Source organism: Candidozyma auris, chromosome 5, assembly GCF_003013715.1.
Source record: "Candidozyma auris chromosome 5, complete sequence".
Taxonomy (NCBI): Eukaryota; Fungi; Ascomycota; class Pichiomycetes; order Serinales; family Metschnikowiaceae; genus Candidozyma; species Candidozyma auris.
The window spans coordinates 171,889-192,560 of NC_072816.1; the positions used below are offsets into that span (position 1 = coordinate 171,889).

A 20,672-nucleotide genomic window follows, 5' to 3' on the forward strand; every position below is an offset into this window, starting at 1 on the left:
GTTACCGGGTTGTTTATGTGGGGTGTGTGCAGGCATAAGGTTATAGGTGGGAGTCATCGATGCTATGAAAGAAACCGAATTTGGTGCTTTAAATGGCTCGGTGACTATGCGGAGAGAGCCAATCACCTAAATGTATCTGGACGTTTGAAATCTGCGTTTATATTCGTTGTATCTTGTAAGTGAACAAGACTATGTGAGTGAAGAAACGTGAATATCTACTACAACAAGTTATAGACTGAATCTTACAGAGAATCTCAATCCAATGAAAAGCTCTAGTCAGAAAGACTCCCACCTAAAAGTTCAAGTTCTCCTTTTTGATAGTTTGATGGATGTGCTTTTATCCTTTTGTCTTATAATGGCCGCGAAAAGTAGTCTGTACCATCATCAGCACAAGGAACCTCTTTTGGTATGAGAGAAGCTGCTAGAATGAGATAGATACCATCAATTACTCGTGTGCTCTTTGATCTTTGACTTTGAAGTAGTAAATCTCGTACTACGGAATGTACCGTATGTATTCGGTACATCAAGGGACATTTCATGTTGAGTGATGCAATTATACTCTGTTTGAGGACGTCTACTATTTCCTTTGTCAGCTTAAACCGAGAGCATCTTTTAAGATCATTTCTCATATTTTTAGATGATATGTTGTTGGGCTGTTGAAATCAAAATAGTCCCCTTATACTGTAACTTATAAAACATAAATTCCTTGCACTTGTAAAGAGAAAGCTTAATGGAGCTTGAAAAAGCGTTAAAAACATCAGAGTTCAGTGTAGCCATGTTATAGGGTAGAGTTTTGTTAATACTAATGAGAGTGTTAGTTTAGCACGTAGAGAGTAGTATTGGTATTATTGCCTAGAAGTGCTTACTTTGATTAAAAACACATATATATTTTTGGGAAAGAGAAACTTGATATGATGTATCTGCAAGCTTTCACCACAGAAACTACCATTTTAATATCAAATATGTTCGATTTGCTAATCTATTTTCTATTGGTGGAAAGATGCACATACTGATTGACTCACTGGAGATTTTTCGCAGCCAGTTTCCGTAACGATTCCGAGACATTTACTACACAAGACTTTCGACAAACAAGACTGGGGACATATTCCTATTTTTGGAGAGGGCTAAGATGAAAGAACTGTCCCCGTAGTCATTCTTTTCATCATCTCCATAACTCAAACTGGTGCTAAAATCGGCTGCAAATCTTCCGTGGAAGCTTATCGTCACATGCAGGTCTGTTATCGACCAATAGTTGCAATCCACCACAAATCTCCCGAAATCACTTTCGGAACAGCCAAGTGAATCTGCAGATGTCTTATAATTCAAGAAATAACACTCAGCAGTTTCACTTTTACGTTTCGCTCTAGATTCTGCTTGTTCTGCTGCAGCCTGTCAAAACCTACCGTCCTGCACATGCGCCGTTAGCTTCACCAGATACTCGTTACCTATGGTCCAATTCCAGTTCCCGTAAAACTATTCCTTCCGTTACAACCTAATAGACACAACTTTTGTTTCTGCTCGTTGCAGAATCCCCACACAAACCTATCCTGACTATCACGATATATACTCACGTCAGCGATGAACTCGGCAAGGTCTCCGTTGTTCCCCCAGGCCTCGTTAGCACTTTCTCCGGCTAGAGAGGAAAACCCGGAAGAAGAAGTATACATACCCAATCTTCCTGCTCTGCCTCATGCACTGCTGCTGTCTGTACAAGTTTTCATTGTGCCAGCTGAGCAGCACTTGTTTCTTCAAGGGTACAAGCCCGCCGAATATGAGACGAGGCCACCGTCCTTGCTAAGAGGGTGCTTAGTGCTTCGTATTTTGAAGCCTGCCAGAGTGAAAAGCGTCCTGTTGCATTTTAAAGGTATTCAGCGAACAGAGTGGCCCGAGGGGATTCCCCCCAAACGGTCCCACTACGCCGAGGTAAATGAGTTGATCAACCATACCTGGCCCTTCTACCACGTTGATAGCCATACTTTCAACTTTGGTGCTGATTTTGTCAGACCACTTCCTCTGCTGCTACAAAAGAATCAAGAAGACATTTCTCATTTCAGTCTAAACGACTCCTGGCAACTGAATCAAAACCCGGTCGATACCGCCAAGGGTTTTGCCGCCAGTCTCATCAACAGAGCGACTACCAGAGGCAATTCGCCGTCGCCGGCGCCGGCAATTACTCCAGTGACGTCGTTTCAGGATTTGACTACAGCCCTCTCGACGGGTTCCGCCTCGGAGGCCAACTCCGCCGCTACCGCCAGTACCCCCAAGCCCGGCTACTTCATGCCGGGCGACTACGTATACAATTTCGAACATCCTCTTCCAGCGCTGTCGCCTGAGTCTGTGGACGCCAACTTCGGAAGGGTCTTTTATGCCCTCGAAGCTAATATTATCAGAACAGGCGCGTTTAAGACGAATCTAGTGGCACGGTTACCTGTAAGCGTGGTGCGTATACCCTCTGATAATAGTGTTGAGGAAAACGAGCCTATATTCATCGAGCGTGACTGGGAAGACCAGCTACGATACGAGATTCTTGTGGGCAGCAAATCCATTGTGCTTGATACTTACGTGCCCATTTCGTTCAAATTCATCCCTCTATACGGCAAAGTGGCCCTTCACAGGATCCGTGTGTCTATCACAGAAAATTGTAATTACTACTGCCGTAACAAAACCGTGCATAGGGCAGAGCCAACGAGAAAATTTTTGTTGTTGGAACACAAGGCGAAGCAGAATAAGTCGCTTCTCTCAAAGTCGGGTTGCTTGACAGATGATGGACCTGACATAGGCAGTGAAGATGACGAGATTCTTCCAAGAGAACTTGAGTTTCAAATGTTTGTGCCCTCAACTATCAACAAGAAGTACAACTTCGCCATGCATCCAGACACATCGTTCGAGACCATCCAATGTGACCACTGGATCAAAATATCCCTTCGAATTTCGAGGAAGGACCCGTCCAACCCAGAGAAACGAAAACATTTCGAGATTTCCATCGACTCACCAATCCATTTGTGCTCACCTTATGCAGCTCACTGCAACACATTGCTTCCAGCTTACGATCGGCCTGAGCAGCCCGAGCCGTTACCTCAATATGCTCCTCTGTCGCCGCCAATGTCTCCAGATGTAACTGCTATTGACCAACTGCAAGGGTGGGTCACCTGTTATTTTCTGCGCTTCACGGGTACAGCTTCAGACCTGACTCACCGGCGCACTCGGAAGGCTCTTCCAATCGCCATCGTGGAACATCTCGTGCGGGCACGCCACATCTGTTCTATCATCTCTCGAATAGTGGTGAGCCAATCGAAAAAGACCATCGTATTCATCTTGAAGCAAATCTTTACTCGCCTACTGAGAATCAAGTTGATTCTATTGGGCTGCCACAGGCTCAGCCCTTGCCTTGTCCCCAATCACCAGCACATTCTCCATCACCTCTCGTACCTGACAACCGCAGGCGTCCAACGGTAAACCCACCCTCTTTTGAAGCTTTGACCTCTGTCGAGGGCATACTTCCACCAGCGTACGAGAAGGAAGATCCGGCAACCTCGCCGGTCAGAAACGAGAACACTGGAAGCTCAAAGGAGTTTATTCCTGCTGAGGCGCCTCGTACGGTAGCTGACACCGGTGTGGACTCCTCTGGTATCAAAGATATGCTCAGCAGACAATTCGATCTGACCCATAGCGAGAGTCAAGCTGCATCTGGCAACCAGCAAAACGCCAAACCCGAAGACGCAGAAGCTCATCTCATGAGGCAATCGAGGAGCCTTCGTATCCCGGAAACTGAGGACGATTTGGATCTATCTGATATTAACCTGTTCAAAAGTGGTCCCGTGTCGCCTGAACTTGGCCCATTGGCCACGAGGCGCTCTTCTGTGGTGCTGGCTGATGATGTTGACTTACCACTCGACCAGACTCTTCCACTCTTGACATTGAACGAGGGCTACACGGAGGACAACTTGAGCACATCACTGTTTGATCAAGGAAGGCGTCCTAGTGCTATCAAGAACACTAGCATGGCAGACTTGATGGATCAAGTCACTTTTGGACACACCGGAGTCGAGAATCATTTTTTCAAAAACCCTCGTCTCAAGAAGCATTACCATGAAGAGACCCAGAGCGATGCCGCTATTCACAAAGAGAGACAAAAGTCGTTTGGTGTTGTGCCCAGCAGCGAACTCCCCTCGTCAGGTTCCACAGAAAGAGCGCTGACCTCGAGCTCGGCACGTAGTGAGATCATCAGTGAGGTGACCAATTCTTCAGGAGAAAAGGCCCATGAAGGATTCAGAGGCAACGTCTCCAAAGATGTTAATGAACCTGTGCGGTAGGGTGACTGTAATATGAAGCCGAAGCGCAACCTAGTATGTTATTGGATTGAGTATAGATTTCTAATGCATAGAAGAATACTGATAGATACAAGACAAGTCTGAAGTGTAGGTTAATTTTATAAATATATGCCGCTTGTGGCGTTGCCTACGCTATTTTAAACACGCTATTTGATTTTCTATCCAGATGGAGGTGATCAGACCTTGAAGCTCTCAGAGGTCTTCTTGTCGACATACTCGCCGTTCTTCTCCTCAAGCTCCCCAAGCCATTCGTACAACACACCCAAGTCACGAGAACCCAAGTCTTCACGCTCACAAGCCTTCAAGTACCACTTTCTTGCCGTGGGGCCCAAAAACAACGCACGGTCGTACTGGTTGGCGCAGTCAGTAGCCAAAACCAAGTCCTTCTTTGTCAACTTGGTAATGAAACCGCCCTTGTAGCCCACATCAGCAGGCAAGTTGTTCTCAGGGTACACTCCAGGGATTGGGCAGTTGTCAACAGAAGCCCACGACTTACCAGTAGAAACCGAAACGAGCTTGGCGTAGTGCTGCAAGTTCAAGCCAAAGGACTTGGCCAATTGAAACGAGTCAGCCACAGCCAAGTTGGTCACGGCCAACAAGTAGTTGTTGGACAATTTTGCAGCCAAACCTGCACCGTGGTTCTTCCCACAGGGAAAGATGTTGGTGCCCATCATGTTCAACAACTTGACCAAATCAGGAGCTACGTCCTTGTGGTCTTCACGAGAAAGCATGAACGACAAAGTTCCCTTTCTGGCGCCAGCAACACCTCCAGATACTGGGGTGTCGATGAAATCAAACTCAGGGAGCTCCTTCTTCACCATCTGGTGCACCTCAACCGAGGTAGGGATGTCAATGGTAGACGAGTCCAAGAACGTCGTCAGTCCCGTCTGAGGGTTCTTCTTATAAGCGTCCACGAGCTCGCTTACCACTCCCTTGACGTGCTTTCCCTCAGGCACCATCAGCACGATAAAGTCCAACTGAGCGTCCACGTCGGTGACGAATTTTGGAATGGCGTCCAATGTGTGGAGTTGACTCTTGGCCTCTGGTTTCTGCTGAGTGACCGTGTCCACAAACGAAGCCGTGGCCTCGGGCACCGTGTCGAAAACATACAACTTATCCAGAGGCTCCATTTTCGCATATATGTGTCTTGCCATGTGCTGGCCCATCTGGCCAAGGCCGATGAAGCCGTAGTTGGCCCGGAGCGTGGGCGTGGTGGACAAAAAGCGAGCAAACCGAAGGGACATTGCTGGGAATAGGTCGTTATTTGCACTGATCTGGAGGTGTGGAAAATGGGCTCTATTTATCCTTTGTACCCCACAAAAGCTTTGTACAGTTCCGTGCATTAGCCGAGACTAGCCGTGGAAGCCCCCAGCCCAACCACCAAGAGGAAGTTTTTGGGAAGGTAATAATTTCTACGAGGATTTCGACCATGGAGCTCTGATTAAGCAAGATAATTCAGTGTTTTGACGGCAGTGTACGTTTTCAGCTTCGACTACGTCTGAAATCAGCATGTGGTGAGAAATGCACATGAAAGACCGCTGTGCTTCGTGGTTATAGCGCTAGCGGTGGATGCCCGAGGACGGACAGCCAATGAAGTGCGTGTCTTAAAAGGATGATATGGTAGAGCTCTTTGGATGATTTTAGCTTTGGTTGCCTCTACTGTTGCCCTGGTGTGCTTGTGCCCGAGGAGTTCTTCTGGTGAGAAGTTTTTCACAATTGACTGTGTAAGTGTCACAAAAACTGAGAGGTGAAAAATTGGCAGAAACATGGTGGTGAAAGATTGATATTATAAAACTCAACAAAAAGACAGTACAATTGAGTCAGTGTGGCTACAGTTCTTGTGCTTGCCACAAGACGTGGAGACCGTACGTTTGTGGTAAGCTCTAATGGGAGAGCCAGGAAAGAACGAATTATCAAGCCTCGTGTGACTCTGAGGTGTACTCGTACGATCTTTAAATTGCGTAATTGGCGTCGAGGTTGAAGATCGCAGTAGATGGTCTCTGCTGAAAGTCTCACAGGCTACGAGGAAGAAATGTGAAGGTATTGACACACGACTGCCGTAAACCGAATCCATTGCATTGACATGCAACTGACGATTATAATAAAGACATGGCAGTCTAAGAAGATCCATTACCAAATATTTGCTTCAAAAACGGTAGCCTTTACTCGGTGGATCACTTGTCAGCATATTTTGCAGCCATTCTTATGCTACGCAACCCATGGACTTCAAGGGACTCTCCTTCTCATCAAGATGGTATAACACGAAAGATATTAGACGCAAATTGTTTGTTTGAAAACTATGGAAGATTAGTTAAAAAACTTGATGTGTATGATCTTGGTACTTTCACCTCACTCTAAGCATCATGTGTGCTTTAAGACGCATCACAATACTCTAGTCTTTTCTCTGTACGTTCGCTACAACCAAACAACTCTGACACATGTCTTTATCTTTCTAATGCAAGCTAAATACTAAAAAAGCCCCATATTCTTGTTATGAGCGGGCCTCACAATCAAACAAGGCAGTTTAACTGGTGGGACTGAAAGCGCCAGGTGCCAAAAATACCAATCGAGCTCCGTGCCGCTAACAAAATATAACCGAAGGGGGTCAACCCAAAATTCCAAATGTCCCTTCAATCTACCTATGTCCTACCGTTTTGGTTAGTTGGCGCCAGTGGGTGCCCTCTAACTATGTAGCCCCGCAACGGCATTTGTAGCCATTCGCAGCCCCATGGTAGTATTGGTCTTGAAGGAGGGTAGCACTTGAGTCAGAAAAGGAACAAAAGCAGTTCAGTCAGTTTCTTGAGCAGCAATTGACCTCAACGACAAACATAATATCTGGTCTTTTACAAAAATTTCAGGTACTGAACATTTACTATGCTTCTACCTTGTGAGCCATATCCACGGCGATTTGCAACCATTGAGGACATTGACCATTCTCTGGCAAAACCAACACCATCTATTAAGTTCTTTTACAAATCACCATCTACAGATCAAATCCTCCCTCCATCAAACGTCCCCTCCATCAAATCTTCCCTTTTCGAGACTTTTCTCTCGATCGTCCCATTTTGTGGGGTCGGGTTCGCAATTCCGCTCCGAATTTTCCACTCTACAATTCCGCCGAAATCTTCAATTCTCCCTACACTTCGTCCACACCACCCATGTCCTCCTTAGCAGAAAGCTCCCAGCCTGCTCAACGTACTACTTACGGCTTGCCCAAGCCGAAACCAGCTTACTTTCCGCAACCAGGGTCTAAGATCTATGCTGATAGGGCTCTCTACAAGAAGATCGCTGAAGCTGGCAAGACAAAACAGTCCCAGACTCTCTGCCCTCCTCGCAACGGTATAGCCGTGAAGGTGCCTGCAAAATCGATCTTTCGTGTTTTCACCCCCGACGGACCTCAGGTGTGTGACTTGAACATCTGGAACTTCCACAACCCCAAGGAACGCTTCTGGGCTGCTAGAACCAGACAGTTGCACCTGGCCCACGTTTCCACGTACGACCGCTTGTGGTCGAACTTGCCTTACTTGCGCCCTTTGGCTACCATCATCGAAGACCCCTTGGGCGGCAGACACGACGAGTGGGGTGGCAGAATCCACGACACTTTGGGCACAAGGTGCGATCCGTACGTCGATAAGCTCATTTCCGGCGAAGATAACGACGACCATTGCCATTCGAACTTGATCAGGGCCATAAAGCCTTATGGTCTCGGGGAGTTTGATGTGCACGACGTGTTGAACCTTTTCCAGGTGACTGGCTTGACTGAAAACGACCAGTACTTCATGGAGGCTCTGCCAGCGGAGCCTGGAAGCTACATCGACTTGTTTGCAGAGACAGACTTGCTTGTGGCAATATCGGCGTGTCCTGGCGGCGATTTGAGCAATTGGGACTGGGGGAGAAGGAGGAGACACCAAGATGAAGGACAATTGCAGAGCCTTGGGCTTGGAGGTGTGGACTTTGAACAACGAAGAGGAGGTGTTGAAGGGTTGAAAGCACCCGAGTTTGCTCCTTACAAGGGCAATCACGGATTGTAAATGGTGGTTTAGAGACTGGATCTGGTGGCTACCTGACAGTATAGATATTGGTGGCCATTTCCAGTCGATTGTATAGAATGCAAATCTTTTTATCAACTTCTAGTGTTCTCTATGTTTAGGACAGCCCATCAATTGCATTGCCAATCCACTCACTGATACTATCATCGGTGATGAAGCCGGCAACGTCGCTGCCAGTGTATGCGATCCCGTCGCCTCGTGCCAACATAATGTTTAGAAATTCCATGGCCTCAAGTGCTTGCTGATTCCCATCAACACGAAAAGCCTGAAGACGACCCTTGGCGACGTCAAACTCCACCGTGAGAGACTTTTCTGGGTGCACGAAACGGTGGGTGAACTTTGCCGTGGATCCAAACTTCCATTCCCACAGCATGAGCTCGCGTTTCATGTCCTCCACTTCCTGGGGAAGCTCAGTGGAGTCGTCAATAACAAAAGTCTGGCACTCACGCTCGGAGAAGGCATTGACGAGATCCTGGAGCCCGAAAAACTCGTTTTCGTCCATATCTTCCGGTTCTTTCTCTTCCGACGTAGACTCCTTCACTGAGCCAAACTCTGCTTTAAATTCATTGCTCACAGCCTCGATGAAATCATCCTTCTCCAATCCCAAATTTGTCACCGGTGATTTGACTGAACTGACAGAAGCAGTACTTTCGACGTAACCCACTTCGGCTTCGTCTCTGTGGAGCAATTGTCGTAGCACATCGAGCTTCAGGTTCAAAAGCATGGTTCCGTGATGGTACGAGCGTCCTTTGGTGAGCTTGTACGCTGACCCCGATACTTTAAGCTGGTCTTTTATAGTGACAATGTCTCCTCTGTCAGTAACCATGATTTGTTTTTCCGGAAGAGCTATTTCGTTAACAGCAGCACATACGACATTGGCGAATTTCTTCCGATCAAAGTCGGCTTTTGTTGTCATAAACGAGTAGTTCACGTTGCCCATATCGTGTACAACAGTGCCTCCGCCAGATCTTCTCCTCACCAATGGTAGCTTGAGCGAATTAAGCAAGGGCATGTTCACCTCTCTCCAAGGATTCTGATTTTTTCCAATAACCACACACGGCGTGTTCAAGTAGAACATTAATCGGTTACAGTTTTGTTCATTTTCCTCTGGAAGCGGCATTTTGTGATAGACATAGTCCTCAAGGGCCAAATTAAGATATGGGTTTGTTAGTCTAGACACAAACACCAATGGTTTCCTCATGGTAGTTGCTTCAGCCAATGACAACCTGCTTATATCTCTTTGAACACTCTCAGTATCATCAGCAATCCTTTGTCTCCTTGTTTCACGTTCTTCAGTCTCTTGTACTAACCCTAGTTTTTCTCTGTGAGCCCTCACCTCTGGAGACTCCTTATAATCACGGAAGCCGTCAAGATTAAAAAGTTCATCATCTGCGGGAGTTAAGTCGTCTTGAAAAGGTACATTGAGGTAACGAGCAGGAAAAACACGTGCCACGCTCGAATGTCGAAGAAACCGACTGAGCATCACTTTGACTTTTAGATGAGCATCGCGCACTATGTTTCTACATTATCAACACTTTCAGCTACTACTGACGAAGGCTGTAGTTCTCTGTATCTAATGGATCGTGACACGACACTAGAGAGGCATCTTCTAAGCCGAAGCTATGACTCGGAGTCGAGAATCGTGAAAATTCTTGAAGAGAGGTACTCAATCTTTGGAGGGCAGAAACCATATATACCGTTGATGCCCACAGAGGGTGAAGCAGGCACAGAGAAAGAGGCAAAGCGCCCATTACTAAAGAACGACGGGACGAGGCCAACGCTGCGCCGGAAAAAGTCAACGAGAGCTGAGCTCAAGCGGTACATTAAAGCAACATTGGCCAACCAGAAGAGAGCGGTGAGGAAGCTTCAAAGTGACCGCAGATTACTGGTGAACAGGCTCCTTGCGAAATATCAAATTCCTCTTTATGAGGACTACGTGAGTTTGCATCAGCTCTGGAATAAGTACATGAGAGACTTGCTATTTAGCGAGAACAAGACCCCCAACTTGAATATGGTGCTACCGAAGTTGTCTACCGCAGATTACAACGGGTGCTTAGTGCGTGTGTTGGAGTCCAGAAACCGCAATATGGTCGGAATTGAAGGCATAGTTGTGTATGACGCCCAACACTCTTTCATAGTAGTTGTCAAGCCGAATACAGATAGGGAAGATGGACCAAGTGTTTCACCTGCCGAGAAAGTAGGAGGACTTCGAATTCTAGCGAAAAGAGGGCTGCTTTTTGGGTTTGATGTGGTTTGTGAGGATGGAGAAAATGCAACGGTTATGGGGTTCACCATCATGGGGTCGAGGTTCGAACATAGGTCCACCGACAGATCCGGGCGCAAGTTCAAAGCCCATAACGTGGAGGATATACTATAGGTAGACTATATGGAGTGCAGAGTTGTGGGTCAGAAAAGCATACAAAAAGGAAGAGCTACTACCGGAATCGTGTGCATCGTGTAATGTACATGTAGAGTGCTGAAGAAGCATTCGTGAAATGACTCAATTCGATTTTGATCATACTCTGATCCAAGAGTCAAGGTATACCACGTCTTCCTCATCGACTTGTGCATTGATCACAGAGTAGTGGTCAAAAATGCTATATTGAGAAGTGGCATCGAGCTCCCCCAAGAACTTCTGCTGCTGAGAATCAAGGGCGGCTCCCTCCTTGTACGCCCTGCCGTAACCTGCCTCTAGTACAGACTGCCACGTTGCTTTATAAACATCCACGGTATCCTTGACCAATTCGATCTTATCATCGAAGATGAGCACCTCACAGAGAGAACGCACATCGTTGAGAGCTAAGTCGATGTTGGTAATCTTGTTCGATATTATGAAATCCATGACAGAATCGAGGCTAGCAAACTCGGTATGTGAAGCTGGATACACGCTCAGAAATACGTTGACGTTGGCTTGAGGTTCCTGGAACGCCAGAGGAAACGTCTTGGATGCAATAAACCGCCACACAACCGTAAGTAATGAGTCAATGAATTCCGTGTCAAGCTCACTATCAGTGAACCATGGTCCTCCCGTCACATCTATAGAGGGCTGGAGGTTGTAGAGCATGTATATCTTCCTTGTAGGATGTTTGACCGATTTGATCGATTTGATGTATCGCTGCAGCTCCAACAGCTTCAAGCATCTCATGACAATGTGTTGGTGCATGTTCGTCTTGGCCTTGAGAGTCTTCGTCCAGATACCCTCTCTTCCAGACGCCTCGATGTATGAATAAATCATTTGCTCGTCATCGGTCATCGAGGTGAGTTTCTTCGTTTCCGAGGCCAGAATCGCCTGAAAGCGCAACTCATCTCCAACTTTGGCTAATCTCAACATCTTTCTATCCAACAAGTTTTGGGTTATGCTCAAGAGCTTGGCCAAGTCCCTCTCGTTCATGAGCTCCAAGAGCTCGTCCTGGGTGAACATCTTCAGCGCCGGCGCTTCCACCATCCGCAGGTGCAACAAGTCCGCCAGTTCCATGTTGTGAAATAAGATATTTGACTCCTGAAGGTCTTGTTTATTGAAACTGAAAAGTTGAGGAGGTCCAGAGTAGTAGTGAACTTTTTATCGCGATGCGCATCAACTGCTACTTTGCTATGGACTATAGTGACGAAGAAACACAACCTCAGATCAGGCCTGTCTTCAAGAAAAAAGCGGTGAAGAAGGTACGAGCGTCGAAAAGAGCTTACGAAGATGTACTTGAGGATGTTGCCGAGAAGTCTCCTGTGACAACGGAGAAGCCCACAAAGAGCAAAGCTTTAGAGAGACTTCTACGGTTTAAAACTCTATCAGGGGAGGTAAACGAGGAGAGTAATGAAAAAGACAAGGATGTTGATGAGACTGCAACCTCCAAGAAGGAAGCTGCTCAATCTGGGCTGAACACAGCGTACAAGGTGCTTGAAATCAAAGAACCGGCAAAGACCTTCTCGCTACGAGAGTCCCATTTCCGAGAGAAACCGGTGGCGGTGGAGAACGAGTATGGCAGCGACTGGGAAAATGATAAACCAGCAATTGTTAAGGAAGGATCCGTTTCTGACCACGAGATGGACATTGCCGATGTTGAGTACACGGTGCTGGCGCCCCAGGCAGATCCTGATCAATACTACACGGAGATTGTGCTGGATGTTGACATGGACGAGGGGGAAGAGAAGAAACTGCCGCGTACGGCGTCGTCTGTGCCAGAGTATATTATGCAATTGAGAAAGAACACTGAACAGCATCAGGAGACTTTAGAGAGTGCCAGGCGGCGATTAGAGGTTTCAAAATGGCGTGTGGAGCAATTAGAAGCTCGGAAGGCACAGCTACTAAAGCAAGCCGCCAATGGGAGACAGCTAGATGTGGCTGATGTTGAGCAGTTTATTAGAGGATTGTATCAAGAGGAGAAGAAGGTAACACCAATGAAGGGCAGCAATGACGATGACGTGGACATGATGCTGCTTTTTGCTCAATGAAGGGGACATTAATGAAGTATGAAATCAGGTGGGGGCTAGGGAATTGACGTTAATAGGGGTCCTTGCCTCCGAGCTGGCTCTGAGCAAATACCCTTTGGCAGACGACCTGGCCATGCCTAGTCCATCTATTTGTAATATGACGCCTCACGAGTCTCTATCTACGGGATAGTAAGCTTATTTGTTAGAGCTAATGCCGATTGTAATGGCTTATTTCAAAGTCAACAACAGTGAAAAGCCCCAGCTCCTTCCGTTCATGGATCGCAAATATGACGAAGTCTGTTATATTTGTCTATAGAATATTCTTGTCACTAGAGACTTGCCCAGATAAATTATGGCTGTATGCTATTATTTATACATATACTCTCCTTACCCATGGGAGACACCTACGATATACACCCACACAGTAATTCGCACCCATATTCATCTCCCAGCACTACTCATTCTTCCTAGACAACACCTCACAAACACACCAAATGTCATTGATTCGTCTTGAAACTTCCTCATCTTATTCTCTGGATTCGGGCGATCATCTTGATGTCCTTATTTTTTCAATAAATTGTTGTCTTCTCTAGCAAGTTGCACCTGATCCTACTTTTTGCAGCCAAAACTTCTACCACTTCTGAAACGAAGCGTTCACCAGAAGTCCCTGCAGTGCTGCTTCTATCTAGATTCTGTTTGTGTGACGAACGTGAGGACATAACTTTCCCGTGAGTGTTGCTTGTTTTTATCCTTACGTTATTATCAAGCAAGGATACTGGAGCCGCCTTTCCTATGTCGCTTGTATTTTGTGGCGTGTCGGTGTTTTGAGACAATATAAAGCCCTATGCTTGATTGTAATGCTTCTGGCGGTGATGGGAAAACTGGTTTGGTCTGGATTGGTTGTCCGGTTGGGAGTGCTTGGCCAGGTACTCTTAGCTAGACACTTTTTCCAAAGATCGAGCCATTGTGAAGCTTTCGCTAGCAGTTCTTAACCGGTTGGAGTTGTCAGTGAGAGCGGAGCACGAGGTCGTTGCCGGGAGCTTTGCAATTGAGCTGGAGCTCTCTGATTGTTAACGTGGTTGGGTATCTACGAGCTACTTCGCCGTTAAAGTCGATAAAGGGCCCCTTTGGCGGTGAAGGAAGCTGCGTGTCGTGTTGTGGGTGTTGGTACAGTGTCAGCTACTGACTCTAGTTGGCATTGGATTATATAGTGAGAAAGTGTCTTGGTACTGGGTGCTGTCTCATTTTTAGCTAGGGGCTGGCAACTCCACATTGTGTGGTATTGGCCTGACTCTACGCCACAAGAGTCAGGTTGTGTTTTTGTGATAGTCTCGGCTTTTCGTCACTGGTGATTTCAGAAAGAAGCTGGGCTTCCTGATCGATTTAGGTTGCGATGATCGGGAGTAGTGTTCGTGCAACACAAGCGGCCCCTCTTTCGAAGAGGCGGGTTTCTGGGGATACAGCTACAGGCGGTTTACTGCTTGTGGTTTTGAAGGAGGCGGGTGGGACTTCCTGTTACGTCAAGATCACGAGTAGCAGGTCGTAGCCTTTAAGGCAGTGATCGTGGGGTCTGGGGGATTTTTTCTTTTGTTTTTCTTGCTGCTAATTAGTTGTTCGGTTGTGGCTTCCCGGCTAGTCAGATCACGCTGGTCAGGTCGTAGTAGGCTCAAAGTCCAAACTGATGCCTACATGGTCAACTGTTAGTTGGAACTTTCTGTCTACAGTGGTCTCCTCGGTCTGGTGGGCATAACTGGCCGTTGTACTGTGCTGCTAATGTCCAAAACGTCGAGAGACTAAAGTACCTAGTCTGGAATCCTCTTTTTGCCTCAGTCTGGTCGGAACATCACAGCTGAGAGAAGCGCCTGGTAGGAGTCAGCTACTAGGCGTTTGGGCGGTGGTCCCATTGAGATGCTGGTCTCTTGAGTTTGGCGGCTCCCCATGTCATCTGGCATGGGCAAAAGGATGATTTCGCAGTCTTCCTTCCTCGTAAGGCTACGGGGTTTTTCTTTTTTTTTTTTTTTTTTTCTTTCTTTTCCTTTTCTTTTAGGTATGTTTTGAGTAGTAGTTCTCACTAGGTCTGGCAAAGGCTGAGGTGGCCCAAGGATCGTGTAGGATGTGCAAGGGTACTTAGGATTCTCAAACTATCACTAGATTTATTTTTTAGAGGCATTTCATCACGACGATGGAATTACCTTGGATCTGAACTGAAGTGAGAGCTTCATATATTTCGCAGCCAATTTGAGACCTACATATGCGGACCTTGAACCCCATTACAAAATTAACAAACGAATTTCTTACATGAAAGTGTTCTGAATGTAGCTTCTGCACCTCTTGTGACGCCATTGGCGCCGCTATGACTGAAACCATTGATTTTGACCAATCATAGTGAAGTCGTGCGCCGCCCAGAGATCTTTTACCGCGCTTAGCTCGTCCCATTACCCGATTGAGAATGAGTCAATCTTGCAACATATAAGCTTGAAAAATCTTCCCACCCTCAGATCTTTTCTCCATGTTCAAAAGATTCTTCAGTTCTTCCGTATCCAAATCCCACATGAGCTCCCCACGCCATCTTGTCAACATTCTGCTGCTCACCAACGAAGAGTTCAAAGCCTTAGTGACGAAAGCTGAGGCACTCAAAAAGGTGGTGAAAACAGGCAATGTCGCCCTGATAAAGGAGAATCACGATAAGCTTTTGGGCAAAGTGGTTGCCCTCTTGTTTTCAAAGAGGTCCACTCGTACCAGAATCTCCACTGAAGGTGCTGCTGCTCATTTCGGTGCCCAACCCATGTTCTTGGGCAAAGACGATATCCAATTGGGCGTGAACGAGTCGATGTACGATACAACCAAGGTGATTTCGTCAATGACATCGTGTATTTTTGCTCGTGTCAACAAGCACCAGGATATCGTGGACTTGTGCAAGGATTCGTCGGTTCCCATCATCAACTCTCTTTGCGACATGTACCATCCACTTCAGGCAATCGCCGATCTTTTGAGTATCAAGGAGACGTTCGGCAAAACTGAGGGGCTCAAGTTGGCGTGGATTGGCGACGCCAACAACGTGATCAACGATCTTGCAATTGCTGCGTTGAAGATGGGGATTTCTGTGTCTGTATCGATTCCACCTTCGGTGCTGTTTGAGAAAGTGATTGTAGACGACGCAGAGAAATTGGTTCAGGAAAGCAATGGCAAAGTGTCATTTGAGGTGGTCAACAGTCCAGCTGCAGCACTTAAAGATGCCAATGTCGTTGTTACAGATACGTGGATTTCGATGGGCGAAGAGCTGCAAAAGGAAGCCAAACTCAAGCAGTTCGAAGGGTACCAAATCACCCAGAAAATGGTGAAGAACGCTGGCGTTGCCAGCAACTGGAAATTTATGCATTGCTTGCCCAGACACCCTGAGGAAGTCGCCGACGATGTATTCTACAGTGACAACTCCATAGTGTTTGAAGAAGCGGAAAACAGACTATATGCTGCGATGGCCGTGATCGAAGCCTTTGTGGTGAACAAGGGAGACCTTCTCAAGTGATACAGTATAAGTGGCTGGTAGTCGAAAACTAGGCACAATGAGTCAAGAAGAGCTCTTGTAAACCAAGACGTTTACTCCACAGTAAATAATTCGGAGGTGCTACTTTTTTCTCAATCATAATGTACGACTTATGACCGACAATTGATTTCATTAATTGATTCCTGGTTTCTCTTGGAAGCAATTTCGACCTTCTTGCCACCTTCCTTTTTATTTTTTTTTTACTTTCTTTTTTGGCCGTTTTCGTTAGAGACATAGGATAGTCAGGTTACCTCTTTGGCATTCCCCTACCTTTCTTGTATTTTCTCATATCAAAAAGACTCTCTAAACAATACTCACGAATCTCAATAACAGACGCTCAGAAATTTCAGTGAGTTATTCACCAGGATCAAAATTCAGGGTCGTGTTCAATGAAATCAACCAAATTTTACCTGATTACATAAGCAAAAGCTAAGGAAGATTTTTACAGACTCTACAAGAAAAGATATTCAGGAGCTAAGTGCTTATTATCGATTGAGGCTTTCAGCCCAAAACTATTCAAGGAAGATTCATTGAAAAGTCAAATTCAGGGCCATGTACTCATTTGAAGATAATATGCGGAATATGTCTTATCAGGTGTTCAAGATCGCATGCAATTCACCACATTGTGGTCTGAGCACTGTGAACATATTGAGGAGGTCAATGTATGCACCTCGAATGAACGCGGGGTATGATTACCATTCTCTTCAATGACGTGATTATGGCCTTTCCCCAGCAGAACGGGAAAAACTGGGCGCCCGGGACCATGACAAGTGCAGACCCCAGCGTGCCGCTTCACGCAGGCTGCACCCCCGGACGGAGAATTTTTTTTTTTCTTTGTGTATTAAAAATACATCAGAGAGGCGTTGGGTGAGCCAAGAATTAATCCGAGCTACGGGGTATCGGCAAATCATGTGTCACAGATGATCCGAGTTCATGCATACAGAGCGGATTATCCCTGCGCCTATTCATCTGGCCACACTTTTCTTTTTCATCCCGCATACTAACGCTACCGTTCCAACCCCACTGCGCTGGGGCGCTGACTAGATAGCCTCCTTCAATGTGCAGAGAGTAATGCATCGGCGAGAGAGGACCCGAGCGAACGTTTGCAAATTTTTCCGGCGAAAGCAAGCGTGCTACTGTTTAAGGCTGCTACTCAGAGCTTTTCATCAAATTCCTTATACTACATTTGTAGAGAGGTTAATGACAGCCCGTAGATGATTTCTTTTATATATAAATGTGTCAGATTAGACCGAACGGAGAAACATATCATGCGGGATGACGCAGCGAGCCCTGCCACCGCTTCCCGATTGGGGGTGCAAATTTTTCCGGCCGCCACCCCCCGGCGCAGAACCTACCGAAGCCCATTTTTTCGGCAGCCAAAAGGTCCCAATGCTCCTAGGTTTCCCACTCACCTGATGTGCCTCTTTTCTCCCCCTTACCCCGTCTATCTTTTGTGGCTTTCCAGTTTCACCTGATACTGAAACTGCCCAGTTGGGGAAGATGCCATGCTTGCCTGCAGTACCGCTGGCTTGGAAGATTGCTGGCCGTCCTGCCCACGCCCAGAAGTTGTTCATTTCTTTCTCTGGCTGCTTCGTAAGTGCATTCTTGTGACACCACCTAGGATACGTATTCAAAGTAAGATGACATAACGTGGATAGCGTCCTTGAAACGTCTGGGTCTCTATGCACTACCATTGCCCATACTACAGATACACTCACATTTCATTACTAATAATATGGATCTCCTAGACTTCCTAACTCTGCATCGTCGTGTTCCTCCACAAACTGGCCAATGGGGACGTGCAGCTGTGGAGACGGTTGCCCATGGGCCGTTTGCGCAAATAGGTGGAGGTACATATCGCTCATGTCATTCCTCATGAAGTTTCTTTTTTTTTTCCGAACTGACGGTCAGGACACACTAGTTTTTCACCACAAAAGAGTACACAAAATACAGTAAGCAGCAGACTAATCAAGTTAAGACGGGAAGGGTCTTTTGGGGTTGGTTTCAGCTGCACGGGCGGCAAACGGTGGGCAAGAGTGGGGGGATTTTCTTGTTTTTCCGGCACCGCCGTCATGTCGGAAAAACCTGGGCACCTGCATTGGAGAGCAGCAAAAAAAAAAAGCATTTTGGGCAAACGCTTTTGCAGCCTGGGTCATATATAAAAAGCCAGTCCCCATGTAGATGCTCTTCTTTTCTCTTATTATACTATCCCACCATGTCTACCTCTGAACACTCCCAGAGTGGCAACAACACCCCTATCAACGACTCTCTTCTTGAAAAGGAAGAGAAGGGTCACCTTCCCACCTTGCCAAAGAGGGCAGCCAAGGACTACATTTTCATCTCCTTGTGCTGTTTCCTCGTGGCCTTCGGTGGTTTCGTCTTTGGCTTCGACACCGGTACGATTTCCGGTTTCGTCAACATGGACGACTATCTCAGAAGATTCGGTCAGCACAACAGCTCTGGCGAGTACTACTTGTCCAATGTCAGAACTGGTTTGATTGTGTCCATTTTCAACGTTGGTTGTGCCATTGGCGGCATTCTTTTGTCCAAGTGTGCTGATTTGTGGGGCAGAAGAGTTGGTCTTATGATCTCGATGGCCATTTACGTTGTTGGTATCATCGTGCAAATTGCTTCCCAGTATTCGTGGGTCCAGTACTTCATTGGGCGTTTGATCACCGGTGTGGCAGTCGGTATTGTGTCTGTGGTGTCGCCTCTTTTCATCGGTGAGTCTTCACCCAAGCACTTGAGAGGCACTCTTGTGTGCTGCTTCCAGCTCTGCATCACCTTGGGTATCTTCTTGGGCTACTGTACTAACTACGGTACCAAGCAGTCGTACTCAGACTCTAGAACATGGAGAATTCCATTGGGTCTCTGTTTTGCCTGGGCCATCATGTTGGTTTGCGGTATGCTTTTCATGCCTGAGTCCCCAAGATACTTGGTGGAGAAAACAGACTTGACGATGCCAGAAACTCCATCGCCAGATCCAACAAGGTTTCTATTGAGGACCCTGGTGTTTACACTGAGGTGCAGCTCATCCAGGCTGGCATTGATCGTGAGAAGTTGGCCGGTAAGGCTGGCTGGCTCGAGTTGATCACCGGTAAGCCTAAGATGCTCTACAGAGTGATCATTGGTATTGTGCTCCAGTCCTTGCAGCAGTTGACCGGTAACTACTTCTTCTACTATGGTACTACCATTTTAAGGCTGTCGGTATGGATGACTCTTTCCAGACCTCCATTGTGTTGGGTGTGGTAAACTTTGCCTCCACCTTTGTTGGTATTTACGCTATCGAGAAGATGGGCAGAAGAATGTGTCTCTTGACTGGTTCCGCGTGCATGAGTGTGTGTTTCATCATCTACTCTGTTCTCGGTTCGGTCAACTTGTACATTGACGGCTACGAGAACACCCCCAGCAACACCAGAAAACCAACCGGTAATGCCTTGATTTTCATCACCTGTTTGTTCATTTTCTTCTTTGCCTCGACCTGGGCCGGCGGTGTCTACTGTATCGTCTCTGAGACATACCCATTGAGAATCAGATCCAAGGCCATGTCTGTGGCCACTGCTGCCAACTGGTTGTGGGGCTTTTTGATCTCCTTCTTCACCCCTTTCATCACCTCGGCCATTCACTTCTACTACGGTTTTGTGTTTACCGGGTGCTTGGTTTCTCCTTCTTCTTTGTGTTCTTCTGTGTTCCAGAAACAAAGGGGCTTTCTTTGGAGGAAGTTGACGAGTTGTACGCTTCCAACGTTGTCCCATGGAAAACTGGCTCGTGGACCCCTCCATCTGTGGAGAACATGGCCACCACCACCGGATTCGCCGCTGAGTCCAAGCCTGTCGACGAACAGGTGTAATGCATTAATGACCAAAAAATTTAAGGAAAAAGAAATGGCACGTTCTACTTCACATCATCCCACATTTGCAAATTATTTGTTTATGGCATTTTTCCTGGAGACTCTATAGATAAAAGCTAGAATTACGAAATGGCATTTGTAGTTGCTTCAGCGTAGCTGTTAACTGGCTGAGCCTAATTGAAAGCGTTGTCAGTAATGTTTAGTCGGTTTGAGATCTTGCTGCTATAATTCTCGGTACAAGATGAATCGTCAGGTGTTCTGAGCGCTTGCTATATTTTCGAGATGTTACATAATTCTAAAGAGCTTGATGCACTTGAAGCATAATTGTTAATCCCATGAAAAGGTACTTTGCCGCAAAGGCGTTTCAGTTCCCTTCGATCCCTATATCCCTAGGGGTCTCGATTTCAGCCTTTCTTTGAGCATTTTCTCATTGTGGCCGGATCCTTGCCAGTATCCTCCAGAGAGGGCAGGTA

The 20,672-nt window shown here is 46.6% G+C and overlaps 9 protein-coding genes across 9 annotated transcripts; 6 read left to right on the plus strand and 3 right to left on the minus strand. All coding sequences in view use genetic code 12, as the record gives it.

Annotated features, from left to right (window-relative positions):
* Positions 1-1,578: 1,578 nt before the first annotated feature.
* Positions 1,579-4,313, plus strand: CJI96_0004349 (uncharacterized protein; the record flags this gene model as incomplete). The annotated part of the gene is made up of 2 exons (XM_054702202.1): positions 1,579-3,140; positions 3,443-4,313. 2 exons carry the CDS (start codon positions 1,579-1,581, stop codon positions 4,311-4,313), a joined length of 2,433 nt encoding a protein of 810 aa, XP_054558177.1.
* A 194-nt stretch (positions 4,314-4,507) lies between these two features.
* HPD1 (Hpd1p) lies at positions 4,508-5,575 on the minus strand (the record flags this gene model as incomplete). The annotated part of the gene is made up of 1 exon (XM_029036602.2): positions 4,508-5,575. One exon carries the CDS (start codon positions 5,573-5,575, stop codon positions 4,508-4,510), a length of 1,068 nt encoding a protein of 355 aa, XP_028888699.1.
* A 1,914-nt stretch (positions 5,576-7,489) lies between these two features.
* On the plus strand, positions 7,490-8,362 carry CJI96_0004351 (urea carboxylase-associated family protein; the record flags this gene model as incomplete). Its single annotated transcript, XM_029036603.2, has 1 exon — positions 7,490-8,362. The coding sequence occupies one exon, from the start codon at positions 7,490-7,492 to the stop codon at positions 8,360-8,362; it is 873 nt and encodes a 290-aa protein (XP_028888700.2).
* A 115-nt stretch (positions 8,363-8,477) lies between these two features.
* Positions 8,478-9,863, minus strand: CJI96_0004352 (putative lipoate--protein ligase; the record flags this gene model as incomplete). The annotated part of the gene is made up of 1 exon (XM_029036604.1): positions 8,478-9,863. One exon carries the CDS (start codon positions 9,861-9,863, stop codon positions 8,478-8,480), a length of 1,386 nt encoding a protein of 461 aa, XP_028888701.1.
* Positions 9,864-9,956: 93 nt separating this feature from the next.
* POP4 (RNase P/RNase MRP complex subunit) lies at positions 9,957-10,757 on the plus strand (the record flags this gene model as incomplete). The annotated part of the gene is made up of 1 exon (XM_029036605.2): positions 9,957-10,757. One exon carries the CDS (start codon positions 9,957-9,959, stop codon positions 10,755-10,757), a length of 801 nt encoding a protein of 266 aa, XP_028888702.2.
* A 138-nt stretch (positions 10,758-10,895) lies between these two features.
* CJI96_0004354 (DNA-directed RNA polymerase III subunit C34) lies at positions 10,896-11,855 on the minus strand (the record flags this gene model as incomplete). Its single annotated transcript, XM_029036606.2, has 1 exon — positions 10,896-11,855. One exon carries the CDS (start codon positions 11,853-11,855, stop codon positions 10,896-10,898), a length of 960 nt encoding a protein of 319 aa, XP_028888703.1.
* Positions 11,856-11,947: 92 nt separating this feature from the next.
* On the plus strand, positions 11,948-12,826 carry CJI96_0004355 (uncharacterized protein; the record flags this gene model as incomplete). The annotated part of the gene is made up of 1 exon (XM_054702203.1): positions 11,948-12,826. The coding sequence occupies one exon, from the start codon at positions 11,948-11,950 to the stop codon at positions 12,824-12,826; it is 879 nt and encodes a 292-aa protein (XP_054558178.1).
* A 2,488-nt stretch (positions 12,827-15,314) lies between these two features.
* Positions 15,315-16,331, plus strand: ARG3 (ornithine carbamoyltransferase; the record flags this gene model as incomplete). The annotated part of the gene is made up of 1 exon (XM_029036608.2): positions 15,315-16,331. The coding sequence occupies one exon, from the start codon at positions 15,315-15,317 to the stop codon at positions 16,329-16,331; it is 1,017 nt and encodes a 338-aa protein (XP_028888705.2).
* A 2,233-nt stretch (positions 16,332-18,564) lies between these two features.
* Positions 18,565-20,199, plus strand: CJI96_0004357 (sugar porter family MFS transporter; the record flags this gene model as incomplete). The annotated part of the gene is made up of 4 exons (XM_054702204.1): positions 18,565-19,252; positions 19,294-19,556; positions 19,640-19,985; positions 20,045-20,199. The coding sequence occupies 4 exons, from the start codon at positions 18,565-18,567 to the stop codon at positions 20,197-20,199; spliced, it is 1,452 nt and encodes a 483-aa protein (XP_054558179.1).
* Between the last annotated feature and the right edge of the window lie 473 nt (positions 20,200-20,672).